We start from the raw sequence: 24,853 nt of genomic DNA, 5'->3' as shown, positions 1-24,853 counted from the left end.
AATGGAACCCTAGGAAATAGCAACATCGAAGTGGTAAGTAAAAGAAAAACCACAAATAAATGATATAAAATTCTGGAAAAAGGAGAAAGGAGATTTTTTAAGAACAAAATGGTAGAAAATAGTAGGTATTAGTTCCAAATGTTTCAAGGATGAACTCTCTCAGACATTTTCTTTTTATCTGAATCCCTAAATTTAATAATATATTTTCTATAAAACTTGATACTACATTGCCAAACATTGTTACATAACTGTCATATATATATATATATATATATATATACATATATGTGTGTAATATAACTAGATACCATAAATATGTAATATATGTGTATCATATACATTATGATCACCAGTAAATGGCTGTCTATAGCTTAAGTACAAATGTGTAAATAAGTAGATTATATATATAGTACCCACTTCTGTAAGGCTCTATGAAGCATACAAATTTAAACCAAGGTGGGCTGGGATATAGCTCAATTAGTAGAGTATTTTCCTTGCATGCATGAGGCCTGGGTTCAATACCTAGCACCAAAAAAATAATAATAATAATAATCTTTAAGCCAAGGAACCTAAATCTAAATGAAGGAAGCATAGTATAGTTTTTAAAAAAAGTTGAGGTACAAACTAAACCTTGAATTGCTTACTTATTACACTTAAGGTCTAGAGCAATTATCTAACCTCTGTCTCAATCTATTTACTTATAATATTAAAAGCTATCACTTTTTAACTTGTATTATAGGCTACATGAGTGTGAAGCACTTAATATAATTTAACCCATGAGGTAGATATCATCCACAATGTACTAGAAAAAGTGAGATTCAGAGAGATAAATAACATGCTCAAAGTGTTCTTACTATTAATTTAAGAACTGGGAATTTCAATGTGATTCTAACCTATGGTGTAATATTAACCAGTATTCAGAAAATGTTCTCATCTTCTGGTAAATTTATATATAGATAAAACTTTTGGAAGGAAAAGATATCTCTCACCAGCATCTTGCACATATACATTATGATGCCCAATAAGCAGCTGTCCAATAGAATAGAACTCCTTTGGATGGAACAGTTAGTAAGACACAGACCCTCTCCTCTAAGACTTTTCAGTTTAATAAGACATTTGCATAGAAAACAATAACAAAGAGAGAGAAGCCTTGCGAGCTGGAAAGTTTTCACAATGAGTGATAATCCAGTTAAGTCTCCAAAAATGAGCTGGAGAAAGGGCAGTGAGGGCTTATAGCACAGTATGAGCAAAGACATGAAAAGATGAGAAAAAAATTCACAACTTGTCTACAGGAAAGGAGGGACGGTAGATGAAGCTACATATAAAGTAGTTTGGATCAATTCACTGAGGACCTTGTATGTCACACTAAACAATTGAGTTTTCATCTTACATCTTTCATCTCCACACAGTGGAGGTCACAGTAGATTTTAAAAAGGAAAATTAAAGCACAGAAGATGACCTGGAGGGAAGAGAGACAAAAAGCATCCTTCCCTCTTCACTCATATTTCCCTCACTTGGTCTAATAACCAATATTAGACTTTGATTAGAAAAAAACTAAATTCAATTATCCTTTAGTTATGGAGGACACAGATGAACAAGGCAGACACTAAACTCTACAAAAGATTACAATTTAGTAGAAACATAAACATGTATGAAACTAATTTTTATAGCAATTCGATGCTGAAAATGCCATTATAAAACAGGTAAATAAAGATGACATTCAGAAAAACTGATCATCAATCATTATTTAGGGGATTCATTTAATTTGATAGGCATATATTGAATGTATGTTATGGCTTGGATCTGGAATATTCCCCTAAAACTCATGTGTTGAAATCATGGTCCTCAGTGCAGCAAGGTTCAGAGGTAGGGCTTTTAGGCAATGATTGGATCATGAGGGTCAGACCTCATCAGTTAATCCAGTTGATGAGTTAACCCATTGATAGCTGAATATTCTACTGGGAGTGGAACCTAGTCGGAAAAAGTAAGTCATTGGGGTAGGTCATTGGGGTGTGTCCTTATCTCTATCCTTGGACTTTTTTTTTTTTTTTAGAGAGAAAGAGAGAGAAAGAGAGAGAGAGAGAGAGAGAGAGAGAGAGAGAGAGAGAGAGAGAGAGAGAGAGAGAGAGAATATGATTTTTTTCCTGGAGATAAAAACAACAGAATGCCTTTATTTTTATGTGGTGCTGAGAATCAAACCTGGGTCCCGCCGGTACTAGGGGAGCGCTCTACCGCTGAGCCATAATCCCAGCCCAGTATCCTTGGACTTTTGATGTCTTTCTCTCTCAGCTTCCTGGCTGCCTTGAGTTGGGCAGTCTTTCTCTGCCACAGTCTCCTGCCTTGTGTTCTGCCTCATGGCAGGCCCAAAACAATGGGAGTCAGCTGACCATGGACTGAGACCTATGAAACTATGAGCCAAAATAAATCTTTTCTCCTCTAAGTTGTTCTTGTCAGGAATTCTAGTCACAGCAATGAAAAGCTAACTAACACAGTATATAGTATTGACAAGAGGAGAGCAACGTGTCTGTCCCATTTCCAGTTTTCCTTCCATGTCTAGAAAGCTCTGCTAACACACATTCCTGGTATCACTCTGCTCTACCACCCATTATTTTCTAAGGTAGAGTAGGTGGTTGGTAAAATTGGGATAAATAAGCAGGTATGCTTGGCTGAACTCCTCCCTCTTTTTCTTTCTCTTTTTTTTAAGAAGCCTGTTTATATATATATATGTTTTAGTTGTAGATGGACACAATGCTTTATTTTGTTTATTTATTTTATGTGGTGTTGGGGATCGAACCCAGGGCCTCACACATATTAGGCAAGTGCTCTTCCACTGAGCTACAATCCCAGTCCCCCTCCTTCTTTTTCTTGGGAGCTGGCTTGCTGGCACAGATTGATGTCCTCTGTTCTCTTTGTTATATACAGTACAGGGCCTGATCTCTCCAGAAAAGACTGTGGTTTTTCACTATGCCATAAGTGGGTGGGTAAATATGCCTAATTCTAGGGTTCAGATAGTCTACTTTTTCTAATAGCTGATTTGTCTTCCCAATAATAAATGGTATGACCAGTTCATGTAAATTAGGCCAATATTTTATCAGGTTAACCCTTTCCACTCACAGAAATGTCCCATTTTGGAATGATAATTTGTACAGGTGTTCTAATCTCAAAATTTCTTCTTCCTCTTTGTCAATCTAGTTTCAAACATAGGTATAAAGTATCATTTGAAGAAAATTTAAATGTGAAAATACAGTATTAATACTCATGATGCTTATAAAGGAACTCAAAACTACAAAAAATAATATAATTCTTAAAATGTAAATAGTATATGAGTATAGCACAGCAGATAGGAGGGTTTAAATGAGATCAGATAGGGTTTGAAGCCTTGGAAAAGTTTCTCATCAGTCCAAGATAAGCATGGAATATCACACATTTCAGTTTATATACAAGCCAGCTTCCCTACTAACTTACATAATTCGTGAAGGCAGAAAAGTAGATTCTATTAATCTCTGACCTATCCATTGTCTCACCATAACAGGATATCAAAAATTAAAGAGAAAAAAATGAATGAGGGAATAGCATTTGAGGGGCCCTTAAAGGATGAGCATCTATATGGCCAGTTAGAAGGGACATCCTAAGCAAAGGAAGAGTCATCTCTCTTAGGCCTGGGATTTCTTAACCTCAGCACTATTGACACTTCGGGCTGGATAATTCTTTGTTGGGTGGTATCAGGGTGGTTGTGGTTGTCCTGTGCTCAGCAGGATATTCAGCAGCATCTCTGGCTTCTTATCCACTAGATGCCAGTAGCAATATCACCTCCCCCACACATTGTGATAACCAAAACTGTTTCCAGACAGATGCCAAATATTTCATGGGAAGCAAAATCATTCATTTTCTCCTAAGTCCTCTTCTGTTGGGAATAACTGGTGTAAAGGAAAGAAAATAACACTTCTTAAGAGACAACTAATGTACAGTACTCTGTATTAGGTGCTATGGAAATTAGCAAAATAGAAGATATGTCCACAAAGACGACAGAGAGTGTTATAAAACATAGATGCACAACAAAATAATGCTACCAGAATGCCAAGGGTAAGGGGTGAATATTACATTTAGTATGAGCTAAAATTGTGCTTTTATCATTTTGAGGTATAAAAGAGAGGTATGAAATGGATCTTGAGACAAGATAAGGTTATGGAGTTTTGGATGCCATCTAAAAATATTTCTGAACAAGGGATAATATGATAGAACCATATTGAATACACTGAAATTATATTTTCTTTGAGAAGGAATATTTAGGACAATATAAATATATCAAGCACTTAATAGTATGGATTTTTTGCTTCTGTGATAACAAAAACCCTCCCATCATACTTCATATTAAAAATTAAAATCTAATAGCATGTTAGTAATATTAACAAATATGTTAATTATATAGGAATATAATAAATTATAGAAACAAAACATGTGATACCTCAGGTGGTGGCAGTCTGATGGTGAAAACTTCTATACTTAGACAAACTTGAGTTTCTGTTACATTGATGTCCAATACTGAAAAATACAATTAACTATGAACTGCTTGGAATTATTATTACATCCCATTAAACTATTTTAGTAACAAAAATCACTTTAACTTATTCAAGTTCGAAACTAGGTTAATAACAGATTTTTACATAGTAAAATTCAAATAATTACCATATGATATTTGATAGTCTACAGATATCTAAAAGAAGACAAAGGTATGAAAAAATATGGGTGTGTGTGTGTGTGTGAGAGAGAGAGAGAGAGAGAGAGAGAGAGAGACAGACAGACAGACAGACAGACAGGATTATAACAAGAAAAACAAGGCACTCTCCAGTTAAGATGAAAGCCTACAAATACCTTAACAAACCTGAAGTCTTACAAACTAAGAGTGGAGACTGTCTTCTTTCTAGGCCTCTGACTTGAATGGTCTTTTACTATCAAATTTCTTCAAATATACTGGCAGATATATTCCAGATCTCCTAGAGCTCTGAGGCTTCTTCCTTACTTTTTCATAAATAAAATTACTTTTGACAAGTCAGGATAGTGGTAACCTTGGGAAGGAATATTATCTGAAGAAGAATTAGGGGAGTAAGGAGTATTGGCAATGTTTCTTGATCTGAGAACTGGTTATGAGAATATGTTTAGTTTGCAAAAATTCAATGAGTATATACCTACAATTTCTAAGTTATGTCTTGGTATATTTCAATAAAAGTAAAAAAAAATGTCTACACAGATTAAGAAATTTTGCTCTTCTACACTGTTATCTTTAATCTCTAACTATAGTCTCATGCTAGTGTATGGGGATGAAACTAAGGTAATGAACCCATTCCTCCAGACCTAGAGTACAGCAACTACCACTTCACTACTGAAAAATAAAACTAGTGCCAGAGAGCAAATGGTTCTCAGCTAGACAGTTTCCTCAACTCCAATAGTTGTGGATTATGTGCAGGGTTTTAAGGTTATTCCCAAAAGGTGGAAAAGGCTACCAGGACTGATTAATAACTTCTACTGTTTGCTGAGGATTCCCACCCATCTGCTACTTCAGGACTACTGTCCACCTGCAATACAACAATGCAAATCAATTGAAAAAAACTTGGTTGGACCTTATAGTAAACCATATATTTCAGATTATCTATGTCCCTTTAGACAATCTTTTTTAAGAAAAAAAGAATATTTTCATAAAACTAAAGCTTTGGCCAGGTGCTGTGGCACACACCTGTAATCACCTTAGGAGACTGAGACAGGAGGATTATGAGTTCAAAGCGAGCCTCAGCAATGGCAAGGTACTAAGTAACTCAGTGAGACCCTGTCTCTAAATAAAATTCAAAATAGGGCTTGGGATGTGGCTCAGCGGTTGAGTGCCCCTGAGTTCAAATCCTGGTACCAAACCAAACAAAACTAACCTAAACTAAACTAAAGCTTTGACTTACATCAGAACTAATGAAAAGTTTTGATGACTTGACTGGAAACTATAATTACATGCAGAATTAAATTCCTTCACAGTCATAATTTTCTTTAAGAAAATAAAAATATAGTGTGTTTCCAATTAATATGAGTGAATTTTCCTCAAATAGGTAAATATGGATTTTAAATCAGAAGTGATTTCCCAGGTAAAATTCTGATTATAATTCTATCTGATTAAATTCTGTTATAACTTGGTCATCAAGATTATAATAACCCAATAACCTTAATATTGTTTTAACAACTACTAATTATATTAATGTTTTATCTATTAACATGCATATTTACTTACCAACAGCATTTTGCTTTCCCATTTGAGAAAGAAAATCTCTTCCTTAAAAAAGTCATAGAATACACCATATTATTATAACTCAGAAATAATCATGCTTGATAAATATAACTTTTTGATATGAAATTACCAAGGTATAAAAAATACTTTAAAATAAAATTATATAAAGGAATATCTTATCACAGCTTAGAAAAAAATATCTTCAATTGAAAGGACAGAAATGCCCAATTTTTTTCTCAAATATTTATCTCCTGCTATAAAATATTTAGAAAACCATCAGATTTCAACAAAATGCAAGTTACCAAGAACCTATGTTCATTTTATAATTCTTCATAGCTTGTTTATTCTTAAATACCAAATACTATATAATAAAATTATTTTTAAAGATCTATCAGCAGGCCTCTGTATAATTCCAAAGGAAGGAGATGACATTTTTTTGTTGTTGGCTTGCTTGAGAATGTTTAGTTGGAGCTATTCTAAGAACTAATCCCTTAAAATAAGATACCTTAAATTAAAAACAGCTGTACACAATGGAGTAATCTAGTTCAGAAAGTCCCAAAGACTCACAGACATAATCACCTTGCACCAAGAGATGGCCAGTTCTATTCCAGGCTGGTGCAAGTCTAGCCGTGAATGAATACAAAAGGCAGTTTTGAAGAATTATAGGAATTACTCTTTGTGGAGCCTCCATCTAAAAATATCAAAGGGCAAATTGAGAGCAATTACTATTTCCTTATAAATTCATTGCAAATGTCTGCATGCTGAGATCACCATTCAGCAAACTGGGCTATTCTAGAGAAAAATTATGGTCATTGCTACAGCTTGTGCTATATGGTTCTAAGTTAAAGAAACATTAAAAGAATCTCACTTTGAAACCATCAGTACTGCTAGGCAATATGGCCAAATTTTCTTATTTACCCTGGCCCAGGAAACCTAAACCCTGAGAACTCCTATTGTTGAAAACCTTCAACTTTGCTTTCTGGTCCATACAGAAAAATCCAGGCAGAATGATTTTGTGATATTTTTTTTCATTATTATTCACTCTAATTCAAAATTAGAAATGGTTAAGCACTTACTTAGATGGGCACATATGCAACCAACAAATTATCTCTATTTATAAATAATTTTTTAAATCAGGATTTTCACTTCTGACCAACCAGATTTATCCTTGTACTTGAAATGTCTAAAAACCTAAGCAAGTTGGGCAAGGGTTGTAATTTAGTGATATAGTGCTTGCCTGGCATGTTCAAGGTTCTGTGTTGAATCTCCATATTGCAAAACAACTGGAAGTTATATAAAATAATGATTCATAAGATACTGGACATCAGGTAACAAAGAAGAGTGATCTCCAAGCAAAGGGAAACCCAAGATAAGCCTGTGGCTTCCTCAATTTATTGAGGGTTTTCAGGCTGCAATTAGGGAGGGAAATTGAAGAAGAAGTTGGTAGTCTCTCTGCATTGAGGAAAGAGAGCCAAGAGCTCAGGGAGGCTAAAGAAGCTAGTTTTCTACTTTTGAGGGTGTTATACTGGAGAGGAGAGAGCTACACTGAGAGCAAACTCTAAATATCAGCAGAAAATCCCTCTTGAGGATTCATCTGGGTATAGATGAATGTGACAAAGGTGGGCAAGAACCATACTGTTCACTATATAAACATCCTTGAAAATACAGTCCAGAAGAAAAGGCTTTCCTTGCAAATATGAGAAAGACATGCATAAAAGTGAGCCAAGGAGATTTTCTCCCCATATTATACATAACATCAACCACTGTGACATGATTAACATTTATAGAATACTTCACACAATGAGATCAGAATATGTATTCTTCTCAAGGGGACAAGAAATATTTACTAAAATAATGCATCTTCTGTAGCATATATAAGCCTCAACTAATTTTTTAAAATTCAAGTTATATAAAACATATTCTCTAACAACAATTAAATGAGAAATCAATAGTAGAAAGATCCCTGCAAAATCCCCAAGTATTTGGAAACTATAAAACATACTTTTAAACAATGCATAGATCAGAAAAGCTATCAGACAGGAGTTAGAAAGCATTTCTTACTGAAGAAAATCAAAACAAAACATACATGTAGGAGGAAATAGCATAACATGTCTCTAAATTTAAAAAGAAGGGTGTGAGAAGTGAAATTCTAATATTTTTAGTTAAAATTTCCCTTTGAAAACCTGTTAGTTAACCCTATGGACTTCTTATATCATAAATGTGTACATATGCAATAAGCACATTTTCAACAACAGTAACAAAAAGAAGGCTGCTTTCAAATCAATAATCTCAACTTCCACCTTGAGAAATGAGGGAAAAGCAAAATAAAAATGCAAACTAATCCCAAAGCAGAAGGAAATAACCAAGACTAAGATGAAGATCACTGAAACATAATATAGTAAAACCGGAGTAAAAAAAATCCATGAGCCCATAAGTTTATTCCTTGAGAAGCAATAAGATTGCCAAGTCTCTAACTAGACTAATGAGGGAGGAGGGAAGTGGGGGAGATGATAAGAATGAGAAGTGAGATCACTTCAGATTCTATAGAAAAGAGAAGAAAATATTATAAGCAACTTTATGCAATAAATTTGACAACTTAGATGAAATGTTCTTTTTCCATTTCCTGGAAGTATATAACTTGAGTAGCCCTATTACTTATTCAAAAAATCAAAATCTTAGTTAAAAACCTTCTCATAAGTTAATGGACAGATAACTTTGTTGGTGAATTTTATCACACCTTTATGGAAGAAATAATAAAACTGGACACAAACTCTTCCAAAAACTTTAGATAGAATGGGGTTTTTTCCCTGATAGATCATTTGCCCATTTATTGACTGGGTTAATTAATTTTTCCTGATGTTAAGCTTTTGAGTTCTTATATATCCTGGATATTAATCACTTATAGAAAGAGTAGCTGCCAAAGATCTTCTCCCATTCTGTAGGCTTTCTCTTTATGCTCTCATTTCCTTTCCTGTGCAGAAGCTTTTTAATTTGATGCCATCCTACTTACTCATTCTTGGATTTATTTCTTGAGCTTTAAGTGTCTTATTAAGGAAGTTGATGGCTATGCCAACATGTTGGAGTGCTGACACTATGTTTTATTCTTGCAGTTGGAGAGTTTGTGATTTAATTCCTAGGTCTTTGATCCATTTTGAGTTAAATTTTTGTGCAGAGAGAGGAGGGGGGGATCTAGCTTGATTCTTCAGTGTTCCTAGCACCATTTGACGAAAAAATGGCTGTCTTTTCCCCAACATGGTTTTGATACCTTTATCAAGGATCATATGACTTTATCTGTGTAGGTTTGCCTTTGTATCTTCTATTCCACTGGTATTCATGTTTGTTTTTATGCCAATACCATGCTGCTTTTATTACTATAGCTCTGTAGTATAATTCACAGTTAGGTATTGTGATGCCTCCAGCCTTGTTTGTATTGCTCAGAATTGCTTTAGATATTCTAGATCTTTTATTCTTCCACATGAATTTTAGCACTGTTTTTTCTAGTTCTGTGAAGAATGGCATTGATATTTTGATGGAGATCATATTGAATCTATAGATCACTTTTGGTAAACTGGCTATTCAACAATATTAATTCTGTCTATCCGGAGATCTTTTCATTTTCTAAGAACTTCAATTTATTTTTTTCAGTATTCTATAATTTTATTGTAGAGGTCTTTCACCGCTTTGGTTACAGTTTATTTTATTTTATTTTTTGAGGTTATTGTGAATGGAATTGTTTTCCTCATTTATTTCCCAGCAGTGTATAGGAAAGCTATTGATGTATAGAAAAGCTATTGATTTTTGTGTGTTGGTCTTGTATTCTGCTACTTTGCTGAATTTGTTTATCATCTCTAGAAGTCTTCTGATGGAGTGTTTTTTATGTGTGTGTGTGTTGCGGGGGAGGTTTCTTCTAAGTATAGAATCATCTGCAAACAGAGATTATTTTTTCTTTTCAAGTTTATATTCTTTTGATTTCCTTTTGCCTAACTGTTCTGGATAGAGTTTCAAGTACGATATTGAGTAGAAATGGTGAGAAAGAACATCCTTGTCTTGTTCCTGATGTTTTAAGGAAGAGCTTTCAGTTTTTCTCCCTTCAGTATGATGTTGGCTTTGGGTTTGTCATATGTAGACTTTATAAGGTTGAAGTAAGTTTCTTTTATCCCTATTTTCTTCAGTGTTTTAAAAATGAATGGGCACTGGATTTTGTTGATGCCTTTTTCTGTATCTAACAAGAGGATCATGAGATTTTTTCCCCCTTAATTCTATTTATGGAATGAATTACTTTTATTGATTTGCATATATAGAACCAACCTTGCACTGAAATAAAACCAACTTGATCCTGGTGTACAATCTTCTCAGTATGTTTCTGAATGCAGATTGCAAATATTTTATTAACGATTTTTGCATCTATGTTCATCTAAATTTGTCCTTATCTGGTTTTGGTATCAGGGTAAGATTGCCTTTATAGAATAAATTTGGGAGTGTTACTCCATTTTCTATTTTATAGAATGATATGAGAAGAACTGGTATTATTTTATCTTTCCAGGGTTGGTATAACTCAACTGAGACTCTATCTTGTCCTGGGCTTTTGTTTGTTGGAACACTTTTTTTAAAGTTTATTTTTATATTTATTTATTTATTTGGTACATGGGATTCAACCAAGGGGTGCTTAACCAGTGAGCTGCATCCCCAGACCATTTAAAAAATATATTTTTATTTATTTTTTAATATATGACAGCAGAATGCATAATAATTCATATTAAACATATAAAGCACAATTTTGATATTTCTGGTTGTATACAAAGTATATTCATACCAATTTGTGTCTTTATACATATACTTTGGATAATGATATTCATCACATTCCACCAACATTTCTAACCCCCTGCCCCCTCCCTTCTACTCTCACCCTTCTGCTCGATCTAATCTTATTGCTTGATATTGATCTATTTAGAGTTTATATATCTCAAAGGAAGAAATACAAATGGCCAACAAAAATATTTTAAAAATGTTCAACATCCTTAGCAATCAGGGAAATGCAAAGCAAAACTATACTGAAATTTCATTTCAACCCACTTAGAATGGTAATCATTAAGAATAAAAGTAACAATGTTTGCTTGTGAGGATATGAGGAAAAAGATAAACTTATATGTTGTTGATGGAATTGCAAATTAGCACAACCACTTTGGAAAGCAGTATGGAGATTCCTCAAAGACTAGGAATGGAAACATCATGTGACCTCTTATCCCACTCCTTTGTATTTATCCAAAAGAATTAAAACAAGTACACTAAAGTGAAACATGCATACCAATGTTTACAGTAGTGGATTTCAGAATAGCCAAGTTATGGAACCAGGCTAAGTGTCATCAGACAAATGGATAAAGAAAATATGGTATACATACACAATGGAGTTTTACTCAGCCATAAAGGAGAATAAAATTATTATATCATTTTCTGTTGAATGGATGAAATTGGAGAACATCATGCTAAATGAAATAAGCCAGACTCATAAAGTCAAGGGTCAAATTTTTTTCCCATATGTGAAAGCTGGCGCATGTGGGGAATGGGGGGGAGGAAGAGAATGAATACCACGGGATATCACAAAAATAGAAAGGAGACAAACAGAGTGGAAGAAGGGGATTGAGAGAAAGTATGAGGGAGCACAAACTACCAAATTATGCTACATTCATGCATGAATTTACAACAAAGAATCTTGCTTTTACATATAATTACAATGTTCTAATTTTTAAAAATAATTATATAATAATAATAATAGATGATAGATCAGTAGAGGAAAGAGATCAGTGGGAAGAGTAAGGGAAGGAAAGGGAAGATAAATCGGTAGGAGATTGATCAAATTATGTATCTGGACAAATATGGCATAATGTATCTAATCATTATGTATAATTATAATGAACCAATTAAGAAAAGATTCCTGAATGCAGGGACTTTGTCTGATCTATAGTTTTATTTATAAAAGAATATTTATACTAAACACTGTCATTTTTATATTTACATTAAAATTATAAGAAAAATTAAAATTGAGAAAAATGTCACATCACATAAGTAGAGTTCTCAGCATATTATAGGTGTTCAATAAATATCTACTGATCATGTTGGCTGTCATACAAAATCAAGTACATAAAGGAAAACTGAACATAACCATGAAGAATCAGTGAGGATATGGAAATGAGAGGCTGAGGAAAAACTCATAAATAGTAAGGAATTCAGAGTTTGGAAGTCTGAAAGGGGCAAAACAAATTTACTTAGTAGGAATGAGAACTAGTATATATGGAAAAAAGATAAGACTATTAATGAAAATATTTTAAATATTTTGTGGATGTGACAGCTTACACTGATGAAATTCAAGGTATGATTTAAAAGCCTAGAAGAAAAGACATAATAGTATATGCATTTTTAATGGCATGTAAGGACTACATGTGACATTTTTTCTTGATTTTAGTTTTTCTTACAATTTTAATGTAAATATAAAATGACAATGTTTAGTATAAGCATTCTTTTATTAAATCAATACTGAAATGCTACCTATTTTATGCTCAGAAAAAAACTGTTTTAAAATTTAGAGTTCATCTTAAAAGTCATATTGTACCAAGTCCTTTTGTTATTTGTCATGACCTTGTCCAAAAATAATATAATTTTGACCTTTAAAATCAATATATTAATAAGAAAATTAAATACTACAAGAACAAACCATAAGACAGCAAAGAGGTCTGCATTAAATCATGAAATACTTTCCACAATAAAAGGAAAATTTCTCAGGGATTGCTGAAAGACATAGGTCCTCATTTTAGGTAAACAATATATTATAAATTTGGTTCTCAAAGTTCATAAGTAGTTTTTCAAAGATGACAAGAATCTTTTGGTGACCAAAGATTTATCTTAGCAAAAAGATTTAACTGTAAGCTTTCTACACTGGTCCTGAGCAATACTGTTTTCCCACACACTGTGACTCATGGTTGAAATAAACTTTCAGGTTATTTAAAGATTGCTCAGGGAACTGCAAAGCACCTCCAGGTATTCTGAACCACCATCCTCTTGGAACCTAAAGGAAGCATCTCACCTCGGAGCTGACAAGAAATTTCACTGTTCTGAACCCCAGAAGATCTTGAGACAAAGAACAGCAGTGATGAGAATCATCAATGATACAGTGCTGCAGAGGTACTTGCAGAGGCATAAAGTGAGCATTAGCCAACACTCCATGACTTGGTTTACAAATATATAGATGTGATCAACTGCAAAAATTTGTTTTTCCTCATTGCTAAGATTCAGAATTTCATCACCATATAGAATACAACCTATGTTTTGTTCTTCCACAACTAGCTATATAACTGTGGATAATAATTCCACCTGTCTGGATTTCATTTTCTTCATCTGAAAAAATGGGGAAGTTCATTTATTTAAAGATGTCTATGCTAAATGAGATTATGCCACATAAAATGCCTATGGTAAGTATTCAATAACAACAACAAAATAAGACTTGTCTTTTCTTTCTGTACCAAGTATGCACAAAAATTGTTTGGAAAAAAATTGTAGGGTTCTTTCACATGCATACCAATAGCTTATGAGAAATATACTTCAATATTTTTTGCTAGCAAAAGAAGCTGAATACACTATAATCAATATAAAACATCTGGAATTATTATTCTTTAAAAAAACAACTTACCTTAGCTTCATATTTTTCAATATAGGCATTAAGTTTCTTAGCTTTAAAAAATGGTATCTGTAACAAAAACCCACATTATTAAAAAGGACATAAGTGATATATAATTAGATAATGTAATAAATACCTAAAGATTTTAAGCATAACATAACAGAGAGCCTGGAGTCAGGCTAGCATTCTAGTAGTTTCTATACCTTGAAATAATGATAATCATTATCTCATTGATTTAGAATTTGTGGGCACATTCTCAAAGTAAGGAAAGTCTCTTTGGTAGTGACATGACCCCAGAAGCCACATAAAGGGAAAGACCAATACATTTCATAGATGACTAACTCTTTCCTTAATGTATAATAGATTCTTAGACACAAATACGGAAAATGTACATAAATGGAAATTCAATTTCAAAACACTTAATTGATGCAACTTACTAATGAAAGAAATACAATTTAAAGGAAAATATTTTTTAACCTAACAGATTAGCAAATATTTAAAGATGATAATATCCGGTGTTCTTAAGGGAGAGAAAAAGACCTAGGTCTAGGTCTGTCCTTCCTTCCTTCCTCTTTCCATATATTTTATTGGTGCATTATAGTTGTAATTTGTTGTGGGATGTTCATACATGCACACAACATGACAATGTAATTTGGCCAATATTATTCCCCAGTATTTTCCCTTTCCCTCTACTCCTCCATCTCCCTGGTATCTTTCCTATACTCTACTGACATCCCTTTGATTTTCATGAGATTCTCCCCAACCATTTTCTTTTCCTTTTTATTCTTTAACTTCCACATATGGGAAAAAAACATATGATCCTTGACTTTCTGATTTTGGCTTATTTCATTTTTTTTTAAAGAGAGAGGAAAGGGGGAGAGAGAGAGAGAGAGAGAGAGAGAGAGAGAGAGAGAGAGAGAGAGACAGAGAGAGAGAGAGAATTTATTTATTTATTTTAGTTCTCGGCGGACACAACATCTTTGTTGGTATGTGGTGCTGAGGATCGAACCCAGGCCGCACGCATGCCAGGCAAGCGCGTTACGGCTTGAGCCACATCCCCAGCCCTTATTTCATTTAACATAATGTTCTCAAGTTCCAAGCCTTTTCCTGCAAATTACATAATCTCATTTTTCCTTATGGCTAAATAAAACTCCATTATGTATATATACCACATTTTCTTCATCCATTGATCCATTGATGAACACCTAGGTTGATTTAATAGTTTCAATGCTGTGAATTATGCTGCTATAAATATGGGTATGCATGTACTGCTATAGTTTGATGACTTAACTCCTTAGGATTAATACTAAGGAGTGGTATAGCTAAGTCATTTCAGGAAACTCCATACCAATTTTCACAGTGGTTATACTAATTTACAATTCCACCAACAGTTTAGAAGTGTTCTTTTTTTTCTCACATTCTCCCAGCATATATTATTCTTTGTATTCTTAATAGCTGCCATTCTACCTGGAGTGAGATAAAATCTCAGTGTAGTTTTGATATGTTTTTCCTTTATTACTAAAGATGTTTAACATTTTTAATATTTTTTTGACCATTTGTATTTCTTCTTTTGAGAAGTATCTGTGAAGTTCATTTACCCATTTATTGATTGGGTTGTTTGTTTGGTGCTAAGTTTTTTGAGTTCTTTATATATTCTTCATATTAATACTCCATATAAACAGTAGCTAGCAAAAATTTTCTCCCACTCTGTAGGTTCTCTCTTCACATTCTTAACTGTTTCCTTTGCTGTACAAAAGCTTTTAAATTTGACTTCATTCCATTTATTAATTTTTGGCATTATTTTCTGAGCTATGGGATTCCTACTGAGATAGTCATTGCCTGGGCCTATAAGCTGGAGTATTGACCCCACATTTCCTTCTAGGAATTGCATATTTTCTGGTCTAATTCCTAGGTCTCTGGTCCATTTAAAGTTGCCCTTTGTGCAGGGAGATAGAAAAGTCTCATTCTTCTATATATGGTAAACATATTACAGAAATCTCACATGGTAATCAGTTTTGCCAGCACCATTTGTTAAAAGGGATATCTTTTCTCCAATGTATGTTTTTGGCATCTTTGTCAAGGTAACCCACTTTATTTAGGTGGGTTTGGTTTTGCATCTTCTATTCTGAAGCATTGGTCTATGTTGTTTGTTTTTATACAAGTACCATGTAGTTTCTGTAGTAACTATAACTCTGTAGTGTAATTTGAAATCAAGTATTTTTTTTATCTTAGAATTGTTTTGACTATTCGGGATCCTTTATTCTTTCCCAATGAATTATAGAACTTTTTCCCCCTAGTTCTTTGAAGAAGGATGTTGGTATTTTGTTAGGGATTACATTGAATCTGTATACTGGTTTTGTTAGTATGGCCATTTTAACAATATTAATTGTGCCTATCTGAGAACATGGAAGATCTTTCCATACTCTTATGTCTTCTTCAACTTCTTTTTTCAGTTTTTTATAGTTTTCATTGGAGAGGTCTTTAGCTCTTTGGTTAAATTTATTCCCAGTTTTGTTTTGTTTGTTTGTTTGTTTTTGAGGCTATTTTGAATGATCAGAATTGCTTTAAATCTGTATACTGCTTTTGGTAGTATGGTCATTTGGATAATATTAGTTCTGCCTATCCAAGAGCAAGGTAATCTTCTAAGGTTTTCTTTGATTTCTTTCTTTAGGGTTCTGTAGTTTTCATTGTATTGATCTTTCACATCTTTCCTTACCAACCAAGAAAAGCCCAGGACCGGATGGATACACAGCCGAGTCTACAAGACCTTTAAAGAAGAATTAATACCAATACTCTACAATTTATTTCAGGAAATAGCAAAAGAGGCAGCACTTCCAAACTCATTCTATGAGGCCAATTTCACCCTGATCCCAAAATCAGGCAAAGACACATCAAAGAAAGAAAACTTTAGACCAATATGTTTAATGAACATAGATGCAAAAATTCTCAAAATTCTGGCAAATCGAATACAAAAACATATCAAAAAGACTGTGCACCATGATTAAGTGGGATTCATCCCAGGGATGCAAGGTTGGTTCAACAAATGGAAATCAATAAATGCAATTCTTCACATCAATAGACTCAAAGATAAGAATCTCATGATCACCTCAATAGATGCAGAAAAAGCATTTGACAAAAAACAGCATGTTCAAAACACTAGAAAAACTAGGGATAACAGGAACATATATCAACAGTGAAAAGGCTATCTATGCTAAGCCTCAGGCGAACATCATTCTAAATGGAGAAAAATTAAAGGCATTCTCTCTAAAAACTGGAACAAGACATGGATGCCCTCTTTCATCATTTCTATTCAACGTATTTCTTCTTTAAAGATCTGGTAGAATTCAACTTTTCTTTTTGGTAGTATGGTCATTTGGATAATATTAGTTCTGCCTATCCAAGAGCAAGGTAATCTTTCCATCTTCTAAGGTTTTCTTTGATTTCTTTCTTTAAGGTTCTGTAGTTTTCATTGTATTGATCTTTCACCTCTTTCATTAAGTTGATTCCCAAGTATCTTTTTTTTTTTTGAGGTTATTGTAAATGGGTAGTTTTGTTCATCTCCTCTCAGAGGCTTTTTATTGTTGTTTTAATCTTCTGAAAGGCTTTTTATTGTTGTTTTAATCTTCTTATTCCTTGTTGCTGGTGTGTTTAGGTTTTCTATATCCAACTTATTGCAAAAATAAGTTTTCAAAATATTCTGTAACAATCCTCTGAATTTCAGAAATGTCTTTGTATCTCCTTTTTCTTCTCTAATTTTGACTTGGGTCTTTTCATGACACTTCCAGATTTGCACAAACTCTGTGCTGTCCAGATAATATTGAGTAACAGGATAGCAGATACTGAGATTAGGAGTACACAAATGAAGATGTGCAGGTAAAAAATACATCATCTAGGTCAAATGGTGGTTCCATTCCCAGCTTTCCAAGGAATCTCCATACTGTTTTCCATTTAGGCTGCACCAATTTGCAGTCATACACCAGCATTGTATGAGTGTACCTTTTCCCTGACATCCTTGCAAACACTTATTGTTGTTTGGGCTCTTAATAGCTGCCATTCTGACTGGAGTGAGATGAAATCTTAGAGTAGTTTTGATTTCCATTTCTCTAACTGCTAGAGATGTTGAACATTTTTTCATATATCTATTGATTGTGTATCATCTTCTGAGAGGTGTCTGTTCAGTTCCTTGGCCCATTTATTGATTGAAAAATAGATAGAACCTGAAAGCATCATTAAGCAAAATAAATGGGACTCAGAAAGTCATGGTCATGTTTTCTCTCATACATGAAAGGCAGAGATCAAAAGTGAAAAAAAATAGGGAAAGAATCTCATGAAAATAGAAGGGATACCAGTAAAGAAGAGGAACAGGTACAGAGGCAGGGAGGAGGGAAGAAAGGATGGTATTGGGGAATGAAATTGATCAAATTATGTTATATACATGTATAAATATGTCAAAATGAATCCCAATATTATGTATAACTATAATGCTCCAATAAAAAAATGAACTGATACAAAATATTTAATTTCTAAATTGAAAGCAATATTGATCTGAGTTCTTTATATATAGTTGATTTATTGAAATGAAGACTTCTTCCTTTATATTAGGCATAACTAGTAAAATATGATAAAAGGTATTAAGCCTTTACTATCTTAAAATTTGTACTATGCATTTGTTTTATTTGTTAATAGTCTTTATTTTAGCATTTATGACAGAGAAAACTAAATAGTAAGTTAGAATCACAAAAATGGACTTTAAACATCAGGTATACCAAAGTTAGTCTGTTGTTGGTGTGAGCAAACTACAACATAGAGTGCTTAATCTTCAAATTCAGCTATGACACTTAAGTACTTGTCAATTTTACTCCCACTATTTAGTAATACTAACCGCCATCACCACCCAAATTTGGTTTAGTATCCCAGGCACAGGTGATGTAAGAATATCTTCATGCAAAAACAGCAATTGCCTGTGGATAAGAAATGTATTAATTTCACAGTGAATTTGATCACAATTTACAAAGTAGGCTTTCTTACTACTTTTACTTTATTGGAATATTTAGGAAATCTACTTAGTTCATATTTGATTTCTTCTAGGAAAGGAAGGTATTATAGATTTCTGTATCACTCCCCATAAGTAATACCTTGAACCCTTAAACATTATAGGGACTCAGCCAATATGTGAATTAGAGAATTATGAAGTTTTATATGCTGATATTAATCTGAGAAGTTTTCCCTAAATCTGAATTTCCCAATCTCTTTCATTTGTGAATCTAATTTCCTTTTTCAAAATTCCATTTTTGTCCCATGTCAACTTGAAAAAGTCTAAACATTGTGAAGAATCTCTCTTTTAACTCCTGTTTCTTCTACTTTCCTTTTTTGGGGGACTGGGGATGGCTGGAAGCAATGGTGAGTACAGGGCACTAAATTCATTAATAAAAGGCTTTAAGGATTCACCTATCAGTGAAGTTAGCAATTACTTCCAAATTACAACTATTAACAATATTCTTTTCCTTCAAAAGTGAAATTCTTCCCAAGCTGGAAAGAAGTAGATATGGATTCAGTTTAGTTTTCAACAGGGGAAAAAATTTTGCCTTACAACAAAAATCATCATAATTCAAATTATTATCAGTAATCCTGTTTCAATGGCCAAAAAAAGAAAACAGGAAAAGGAATACAGATGGAAATTTGAAAATTTCAACATTACTAATCATTAGAAAAATAGTAATTTAGATAACCATGAGTATGTGTATGGGGTTATCTCAAAATACAAAATGGGCCAAACTATTTCTGTTGGCTTCATATTTGTTGGAACCCACATGAAACGTGTACAAAGCCTGCCATTATCTAACATAGCCAGGTCTCTGCTTGCTGTTCCAGGTTGACATTAGTGGGTGGGCAAGTTAAGACAGCCCCAATCTATGGGCATTGCTGTCTGCAATTCAAGGGCAAACAGCATAAAATCTCACTTTTCCACCTATTTCCCAAAGGGGTCACAATTAAGTCCTCAACAGTATCATAAAATTACACATAAGTAGAAGGTTATAGGCTCCTTGATGAACTTGGGTGGGAAAACATAATGGGGAGCAAAGTCTTGTAAATGAGAGGAAAATGGAGGAATACCTCACTTCTTGCCCCTGGAAATCTGCATATAAAGAAAATTCGTTTAAAGGGAATTAATTTAAAGATAAAATCTCATGTATTCTATAAATCCTTTAAGTACCTCAAATCATTTAAGGAATTAATACAAGATGGGTCCTCAATTACTATGGATCATACTTTAGGCTTCAACTGAGCTGTTTTCAAAGACTATCCTGGGTCAAATATTCAAGAAAACTCTTGAAGAAATACTCTACAGTATCTTTTATTGACTTGAAAATTAAGAAATTATTCTTGTTCTGTTTATAGTACCTTTAAGTGCCCTGTAAAGACTACTATAAATGTTTACTATGTATAATAGTTATACATTATATATGTCATATGATTTGCAAAAAGTATTTAAACATGTAACTATAAAAGGATGAATATTAATATGTACTAGTATCTCTAACTTTTGAGGAATATAATTTAATTCAAGAATGTGTGTACAGATTTTAAATTTTAAAAAAAGCACATAAGAGGTCACAAATATAAAAACTCAACAGTACATTACATCTTAAGTATTTTGAATCCCTCCTTAAATGTAATCCCACATACCCTGTCAAAATGAATTTCTTTATTTTAAAATTACATATACAGATTAAATGAATATTTTGCTTTAAAGGACGAAACTTCTACAATGACTCCTATGTGATTAAAAAGTTTTAAAAACTTTTTCAGATGATGTATTTTTAAATTTTTTATTCTAATTTGTTATATATATATATGAATGCATTATAATTCATATTACACATATAGAGTACAATTTTTCATATCTCTAGTTCTATATAAAGTATATTCATACAGTTCGTGTCTTCATACATGTTCTTAGGGTAATGATATCTATCTCATTCCACCACCATTTTTACCACCATGGCCCCTCTTTTTCCCTCCCACCCCTTTGCCCTATCTAGAGTTTGTCTAATCCTCCCATGATCCCCCTCCCAATCCCACTATGAATCAGCCTCCTTGCATCAGAGAAAACATTTGGCAAAAGGCGCCAAAAACATAACACTGGAGAAAAGTCAGCCTCTTTAACAAATGATGCTAGGACTGGAAATCCATATGCAACAAAATGAAATTAAACCCCTCTCTTTCTTGCCTTGCACAAAACTGAACTCAAAATGGATCAAAGACCTAGGAATTAAACCAGAGACACTGCGCCTATTAGAAGAAAAAGTAGGGCCCAACTTCCTTGATAAGACTCCTATAGCACAAGAATTAAAATAAAAAATCAATAAATGGGATGAATTCAAACTAAAAAGCTTCTTCTCAGCAAAAGAAACAATCAGTGAGGTAAAAAGAGAGCCTACATCTTGGGAGCAAATTTTTACCCCTCACACATCAGACAGAGCACGGACTCTAAGGTATATAAAGAACTCAAAAAACTAAACACCCAAAAACCAAATAGCTCAATCAATAAATGGGCCAAGGAACTGAACAGACACCTCTCAGAAGATGATACACAATCAATAGATATATGAAAAAATGTTCAACATCTCTAGCAGTTAGAGAAATGGAAATCAAAACTACTCTAAGATTTCATCTCACTCCAGTCAGAATGGCAGCCATTAAGAGCCCAAACAACAATAAGTGTTTGCAAGGATGTCAGGGAAAAGGTACACTCATACAATGCTGGTGTATGACTGCAAATTGGTGCAGCCTAAATGGAAAACAGTATGGAGATTCCTTGGAAAGCTGGGAATGGAACCACCATTTGACCTAGATGATGTATTTTTTACCTGCACATCTTCATTTGTGTACTCCTAATCTCAGTATCTGCTATCCTGTTACTCAATATTATCTGGACAGCACAGAGTTTGTGCAAATCTGGAAGTGTCATGAAGAACAGTGACTGCTGCCTAGATTCATTCATATCTTCTAGTTGACTATGTGTCTCAGCAATCAGACCCTTAAAGAAAACAGTAATAAAAAGGTAGTAAGTTGGTGAAGTAAATAACTTCACCAACAGGGTTTCAATACCAACTCATCATGTAGCTGATGTCATGTTAGAAAAAGATAACAAAATTAGCAAACTTAATCAGTTATATATTACCAACATTTTACTTTTAAGGTTTTCTAGTGATTTTTGTAAAATGTTTTGCTACATGTTAAGATATAATTCCCACAACATAAATTCACCTACTTAAAGTGCCCCAATTCCTTTTTGTTTACTATCTTCAGAATTGTCCAACTACCAATGCAATACATTTTGAACATTTTCATCACATCTCAAGCTAACCCAGAGTTTTTTAAACCTGTTAGTTTCGTACCACAAACTCAGTAACTTAAGTAGAAATACTACAAAACACCAGCTTATTTAGGTTCTTGCAATGCTTCTACCATATTTAATAAATTCCTTCTACAAGTCCAGGCTAATCTTAACTTTCATTTCAAATTTGTTTGGTTTTCAGGAAACAAAATCGTTTATCTCTGTAAAGCAATTCGAGGCTGAGGAGTCTGAGGAATATATTATTCTTCACTTTGTGATGAAAGGAAAGGTCTGAAATCTCTGTTGGGGCCTCTGTCCTAATTCGCACCTTGGCAGTGCAGGCGGAGTGTGGAGAAAGGGAGTGTGAGTGCTGTCCACCCTGACTTTTCGCAGAAGGCAGCTTGGACCCCAGCACTTCCCACTTAGCATCACAGGACTGTCCCTGTTTAAGGACAGTAAACACACTGGCCCAGAAACCTAAGTGTGGCCGCTTGGTCCCATCAGGTAAGTCCCCTAGGTGGTCCTGGGGACACTGGCAGCTGAAACCCGGCTCCAGCTCCCCTGAGGCAGGGGAACTGGGGAGGCCCCAAGAGGTTCTTCCAGCCTGATTCGTTTTATGGAACCCCGCAATTCCAAGGAAAGCCCCCTGCACCCGGGCTTAGGGAGGGAGCCTGTCCCATCCCCCACCCCCCTGCAGGGCAGTGAAGCTGGTGGGCTGTCCCTGCGGGCCAACCAGCCCAGGCCCCATGCAGCAGGGCCCTTGGGCTGCCTTGCCCTGCCCTGCCTCCCCGGAAACAGTCAGCACACCTTAGCGCCTTCCTCCTCAGCACCCTACTGGTCACCCTGAGGGGCCGCTCCTGTCAGGTGTGTTCTCCCAGCAGGCCCTGCTTTCCCACCAGGCCCCGCGCTCTCACCAGATTCCCCCTGCTCTCCAGCTCCCAGCAGGCCCTGTGCTCCTGTCAGGTGTGTTCTCCCAGCAGGCCCCGCGCTCTCACCAGATTCTCCCCTGCTCTCCAGCTCCCAGCAGGCCCTGTGCTCCTGTCAGGTGTGTTCTCCCAGCAGGCCCCGCGCTCTCACCAGATTCCCCCCTGCTCTCCAGCTCCCAGCAGGCCCTGTGCTCCTGTCAGGTGTGTTCTCCCAGCAGGCCCCGCGCTCTCACCAGATTCCCCCCTGCTCTCCAGCTCCCAGCAGGCCCTGTGCTCCTGTCACGTGTGTTCTCCCAGCAGGCCCCGCGCTCTCACCAGATTCCCCCTGCTCTCCAGCTCCCAGCAGGCCCTGTGCTCCTGTCAGGTGTGTTCTCCCAGCAGGCCCCGCGCTCTCACCAGATTCCCCCTGCTCTCCAGCTCCCAGCAGGCCCTGTGCTCCTGTCAGGTGTGTTCTCCCAGCAGGCCCCGCGCTCTCACCAGATTCCCCCCTGCTCTCCAGCTCCCAGCAGGCCCTGTGCTCCTGTCAGGTGTGTTCTCCCAGCAGGCCCCGTGCTCTCACCAGATTCTCCCCTGCTCTCCAGCTCCCAGCAGGCCCTGTGCTCCTGTCACGTGTGTTCTCCCAGCAGGCCCCGCGCTCTCACCAGATTCCCCCTGCTCTCCAGCTCCCAGCAGGCCCTGTGCTCCTGTCAGGTGTGTTCTCCCAGCAGGCCCCGCGCTCTCACCAGATTCCCCCTGCTCTCCAGCTCCCAGCAGGCCCTGTGCTCCTGTCACGTGTGTTCTCCCAGCAGGCCCCGCGCTCTCACCAGATTCCCCCTGCTCTCCAGCTCCCAGCAGGCCCTGTGCTCCTGTCAGGTGTGTTCTCCCAGCAGGCCCCGCGCTCTCACCAGATTCCCCCCTGCTCTCCAGCTCCCAGCAGGCCCTGTGCTCCTGTCAGGTGTGTTCTCCCAGCAGGCCCTGCTTTCCCGCCAGGCCCTGATTCCACCCCCCTCTCCGGCTCCCAGAAGGCCCTGCACTCCCAGCAGGCACTGCTCTCAGCTGACTCCCCCCAGCTCCCAGCTGACCTGCTTTCCTGTCAGGCCTGGTGCTCCCAGCTCCTGCCAGGTATGTTCTCCCAGCAGGCCCTGCTTTCCCCGCCAGGCCCTGCGCTCTCACCAGATTCCTCACAACCCCTACAGCTCCCAGTGGCCCTTGCGCTCCCAGCAGGCCTTATGCTCCCAGCCAGCCTGCTTTCCCATCAGGCCTGTCAGGCCTCCTGCTCCCAGCAGGCCCCTCGCTCTCAGCAGATCCCCACCCGCCCACAGCTCCCAGCAGGCCCTGCACTCCCAGCAGGCATCACTCTCAGCTGACTGCCCCCAGCTCCCAGCTGACCTGCTTTTCTGTCAGGCCTGGTGCTCTCAGCAGCCCCCCTCCCCAGCTCCCAGCAGGCCCCGTGCTCTCAGCAGACCCCCCCAGCTCTCACCAGAGCTCCCCCAGCTCTCTGCAGCCCCCCCCCCCCCTCCAGCTCTCAGCAGCCCACCCCCATGTCACCCATTCCCTTGCCGTGCACAATGAGGAGGATGAATGAAAGAAGTCTTAGTATGGAAGGTGGTAAGGGTGCCTCGGAGACAAGCCTGAAGTGCTGTTAGAGGCCACTGTGTGTATTTAGTAAAGTG

At 36.3% G+C, this 24,853-nt stretch overlaps 1 protein-coding gene across 1 annotated transcript in view; it reads right to left on the bottom strand.

The window, feature by feature from the left end:
• Positions 1-21,969, bottom strand: part of LOC308631681 (uncharacterized protein C18orf63) — a gene marked incomplete at its 3' end in the record, with an annotated part of 74,985 nt that extends 53,016 nt beyond the window's left edge. Inside the window, 6 exon segments of the mRNA XM_081263068.1 lie at positions 4,466-4,542; positions 6,269-6,310; positions 6,845-6,956; positions 13,947-14,003; positions 18,817-18,895; positions 21,806-21,969. Coding sequence (XP_081119194.1) covers positions 4,466-4,542; positions 6,269-6,310; positions 6,845-6,956; positions 13,947-14,003; positions 18,817-18,895; positions 21,806-21,939 — 501 coding nt within the window. The 5' untranslated portion in view covers positions 21,940-21,969.
• Between the last annotated feature and the right edge of the window lie 2,884 nt (positions 21,970-24,853).

The sequence above is a fragment of the Spermophilus citellus genome, assembly GCF_964194105.1.
Source record: "Spermophilus citellus genome assembly, chromosome: 12".
Taxonomy (NCBI): Eukaryota; Metazoa; Chordata; class Mammalia; order Rodentia; family Sciuridae; genus Spermophilus; species Spermophilus citellus.
This window is presented reverse-complemented; position numbering and strand designations above follow the sequence as displayed.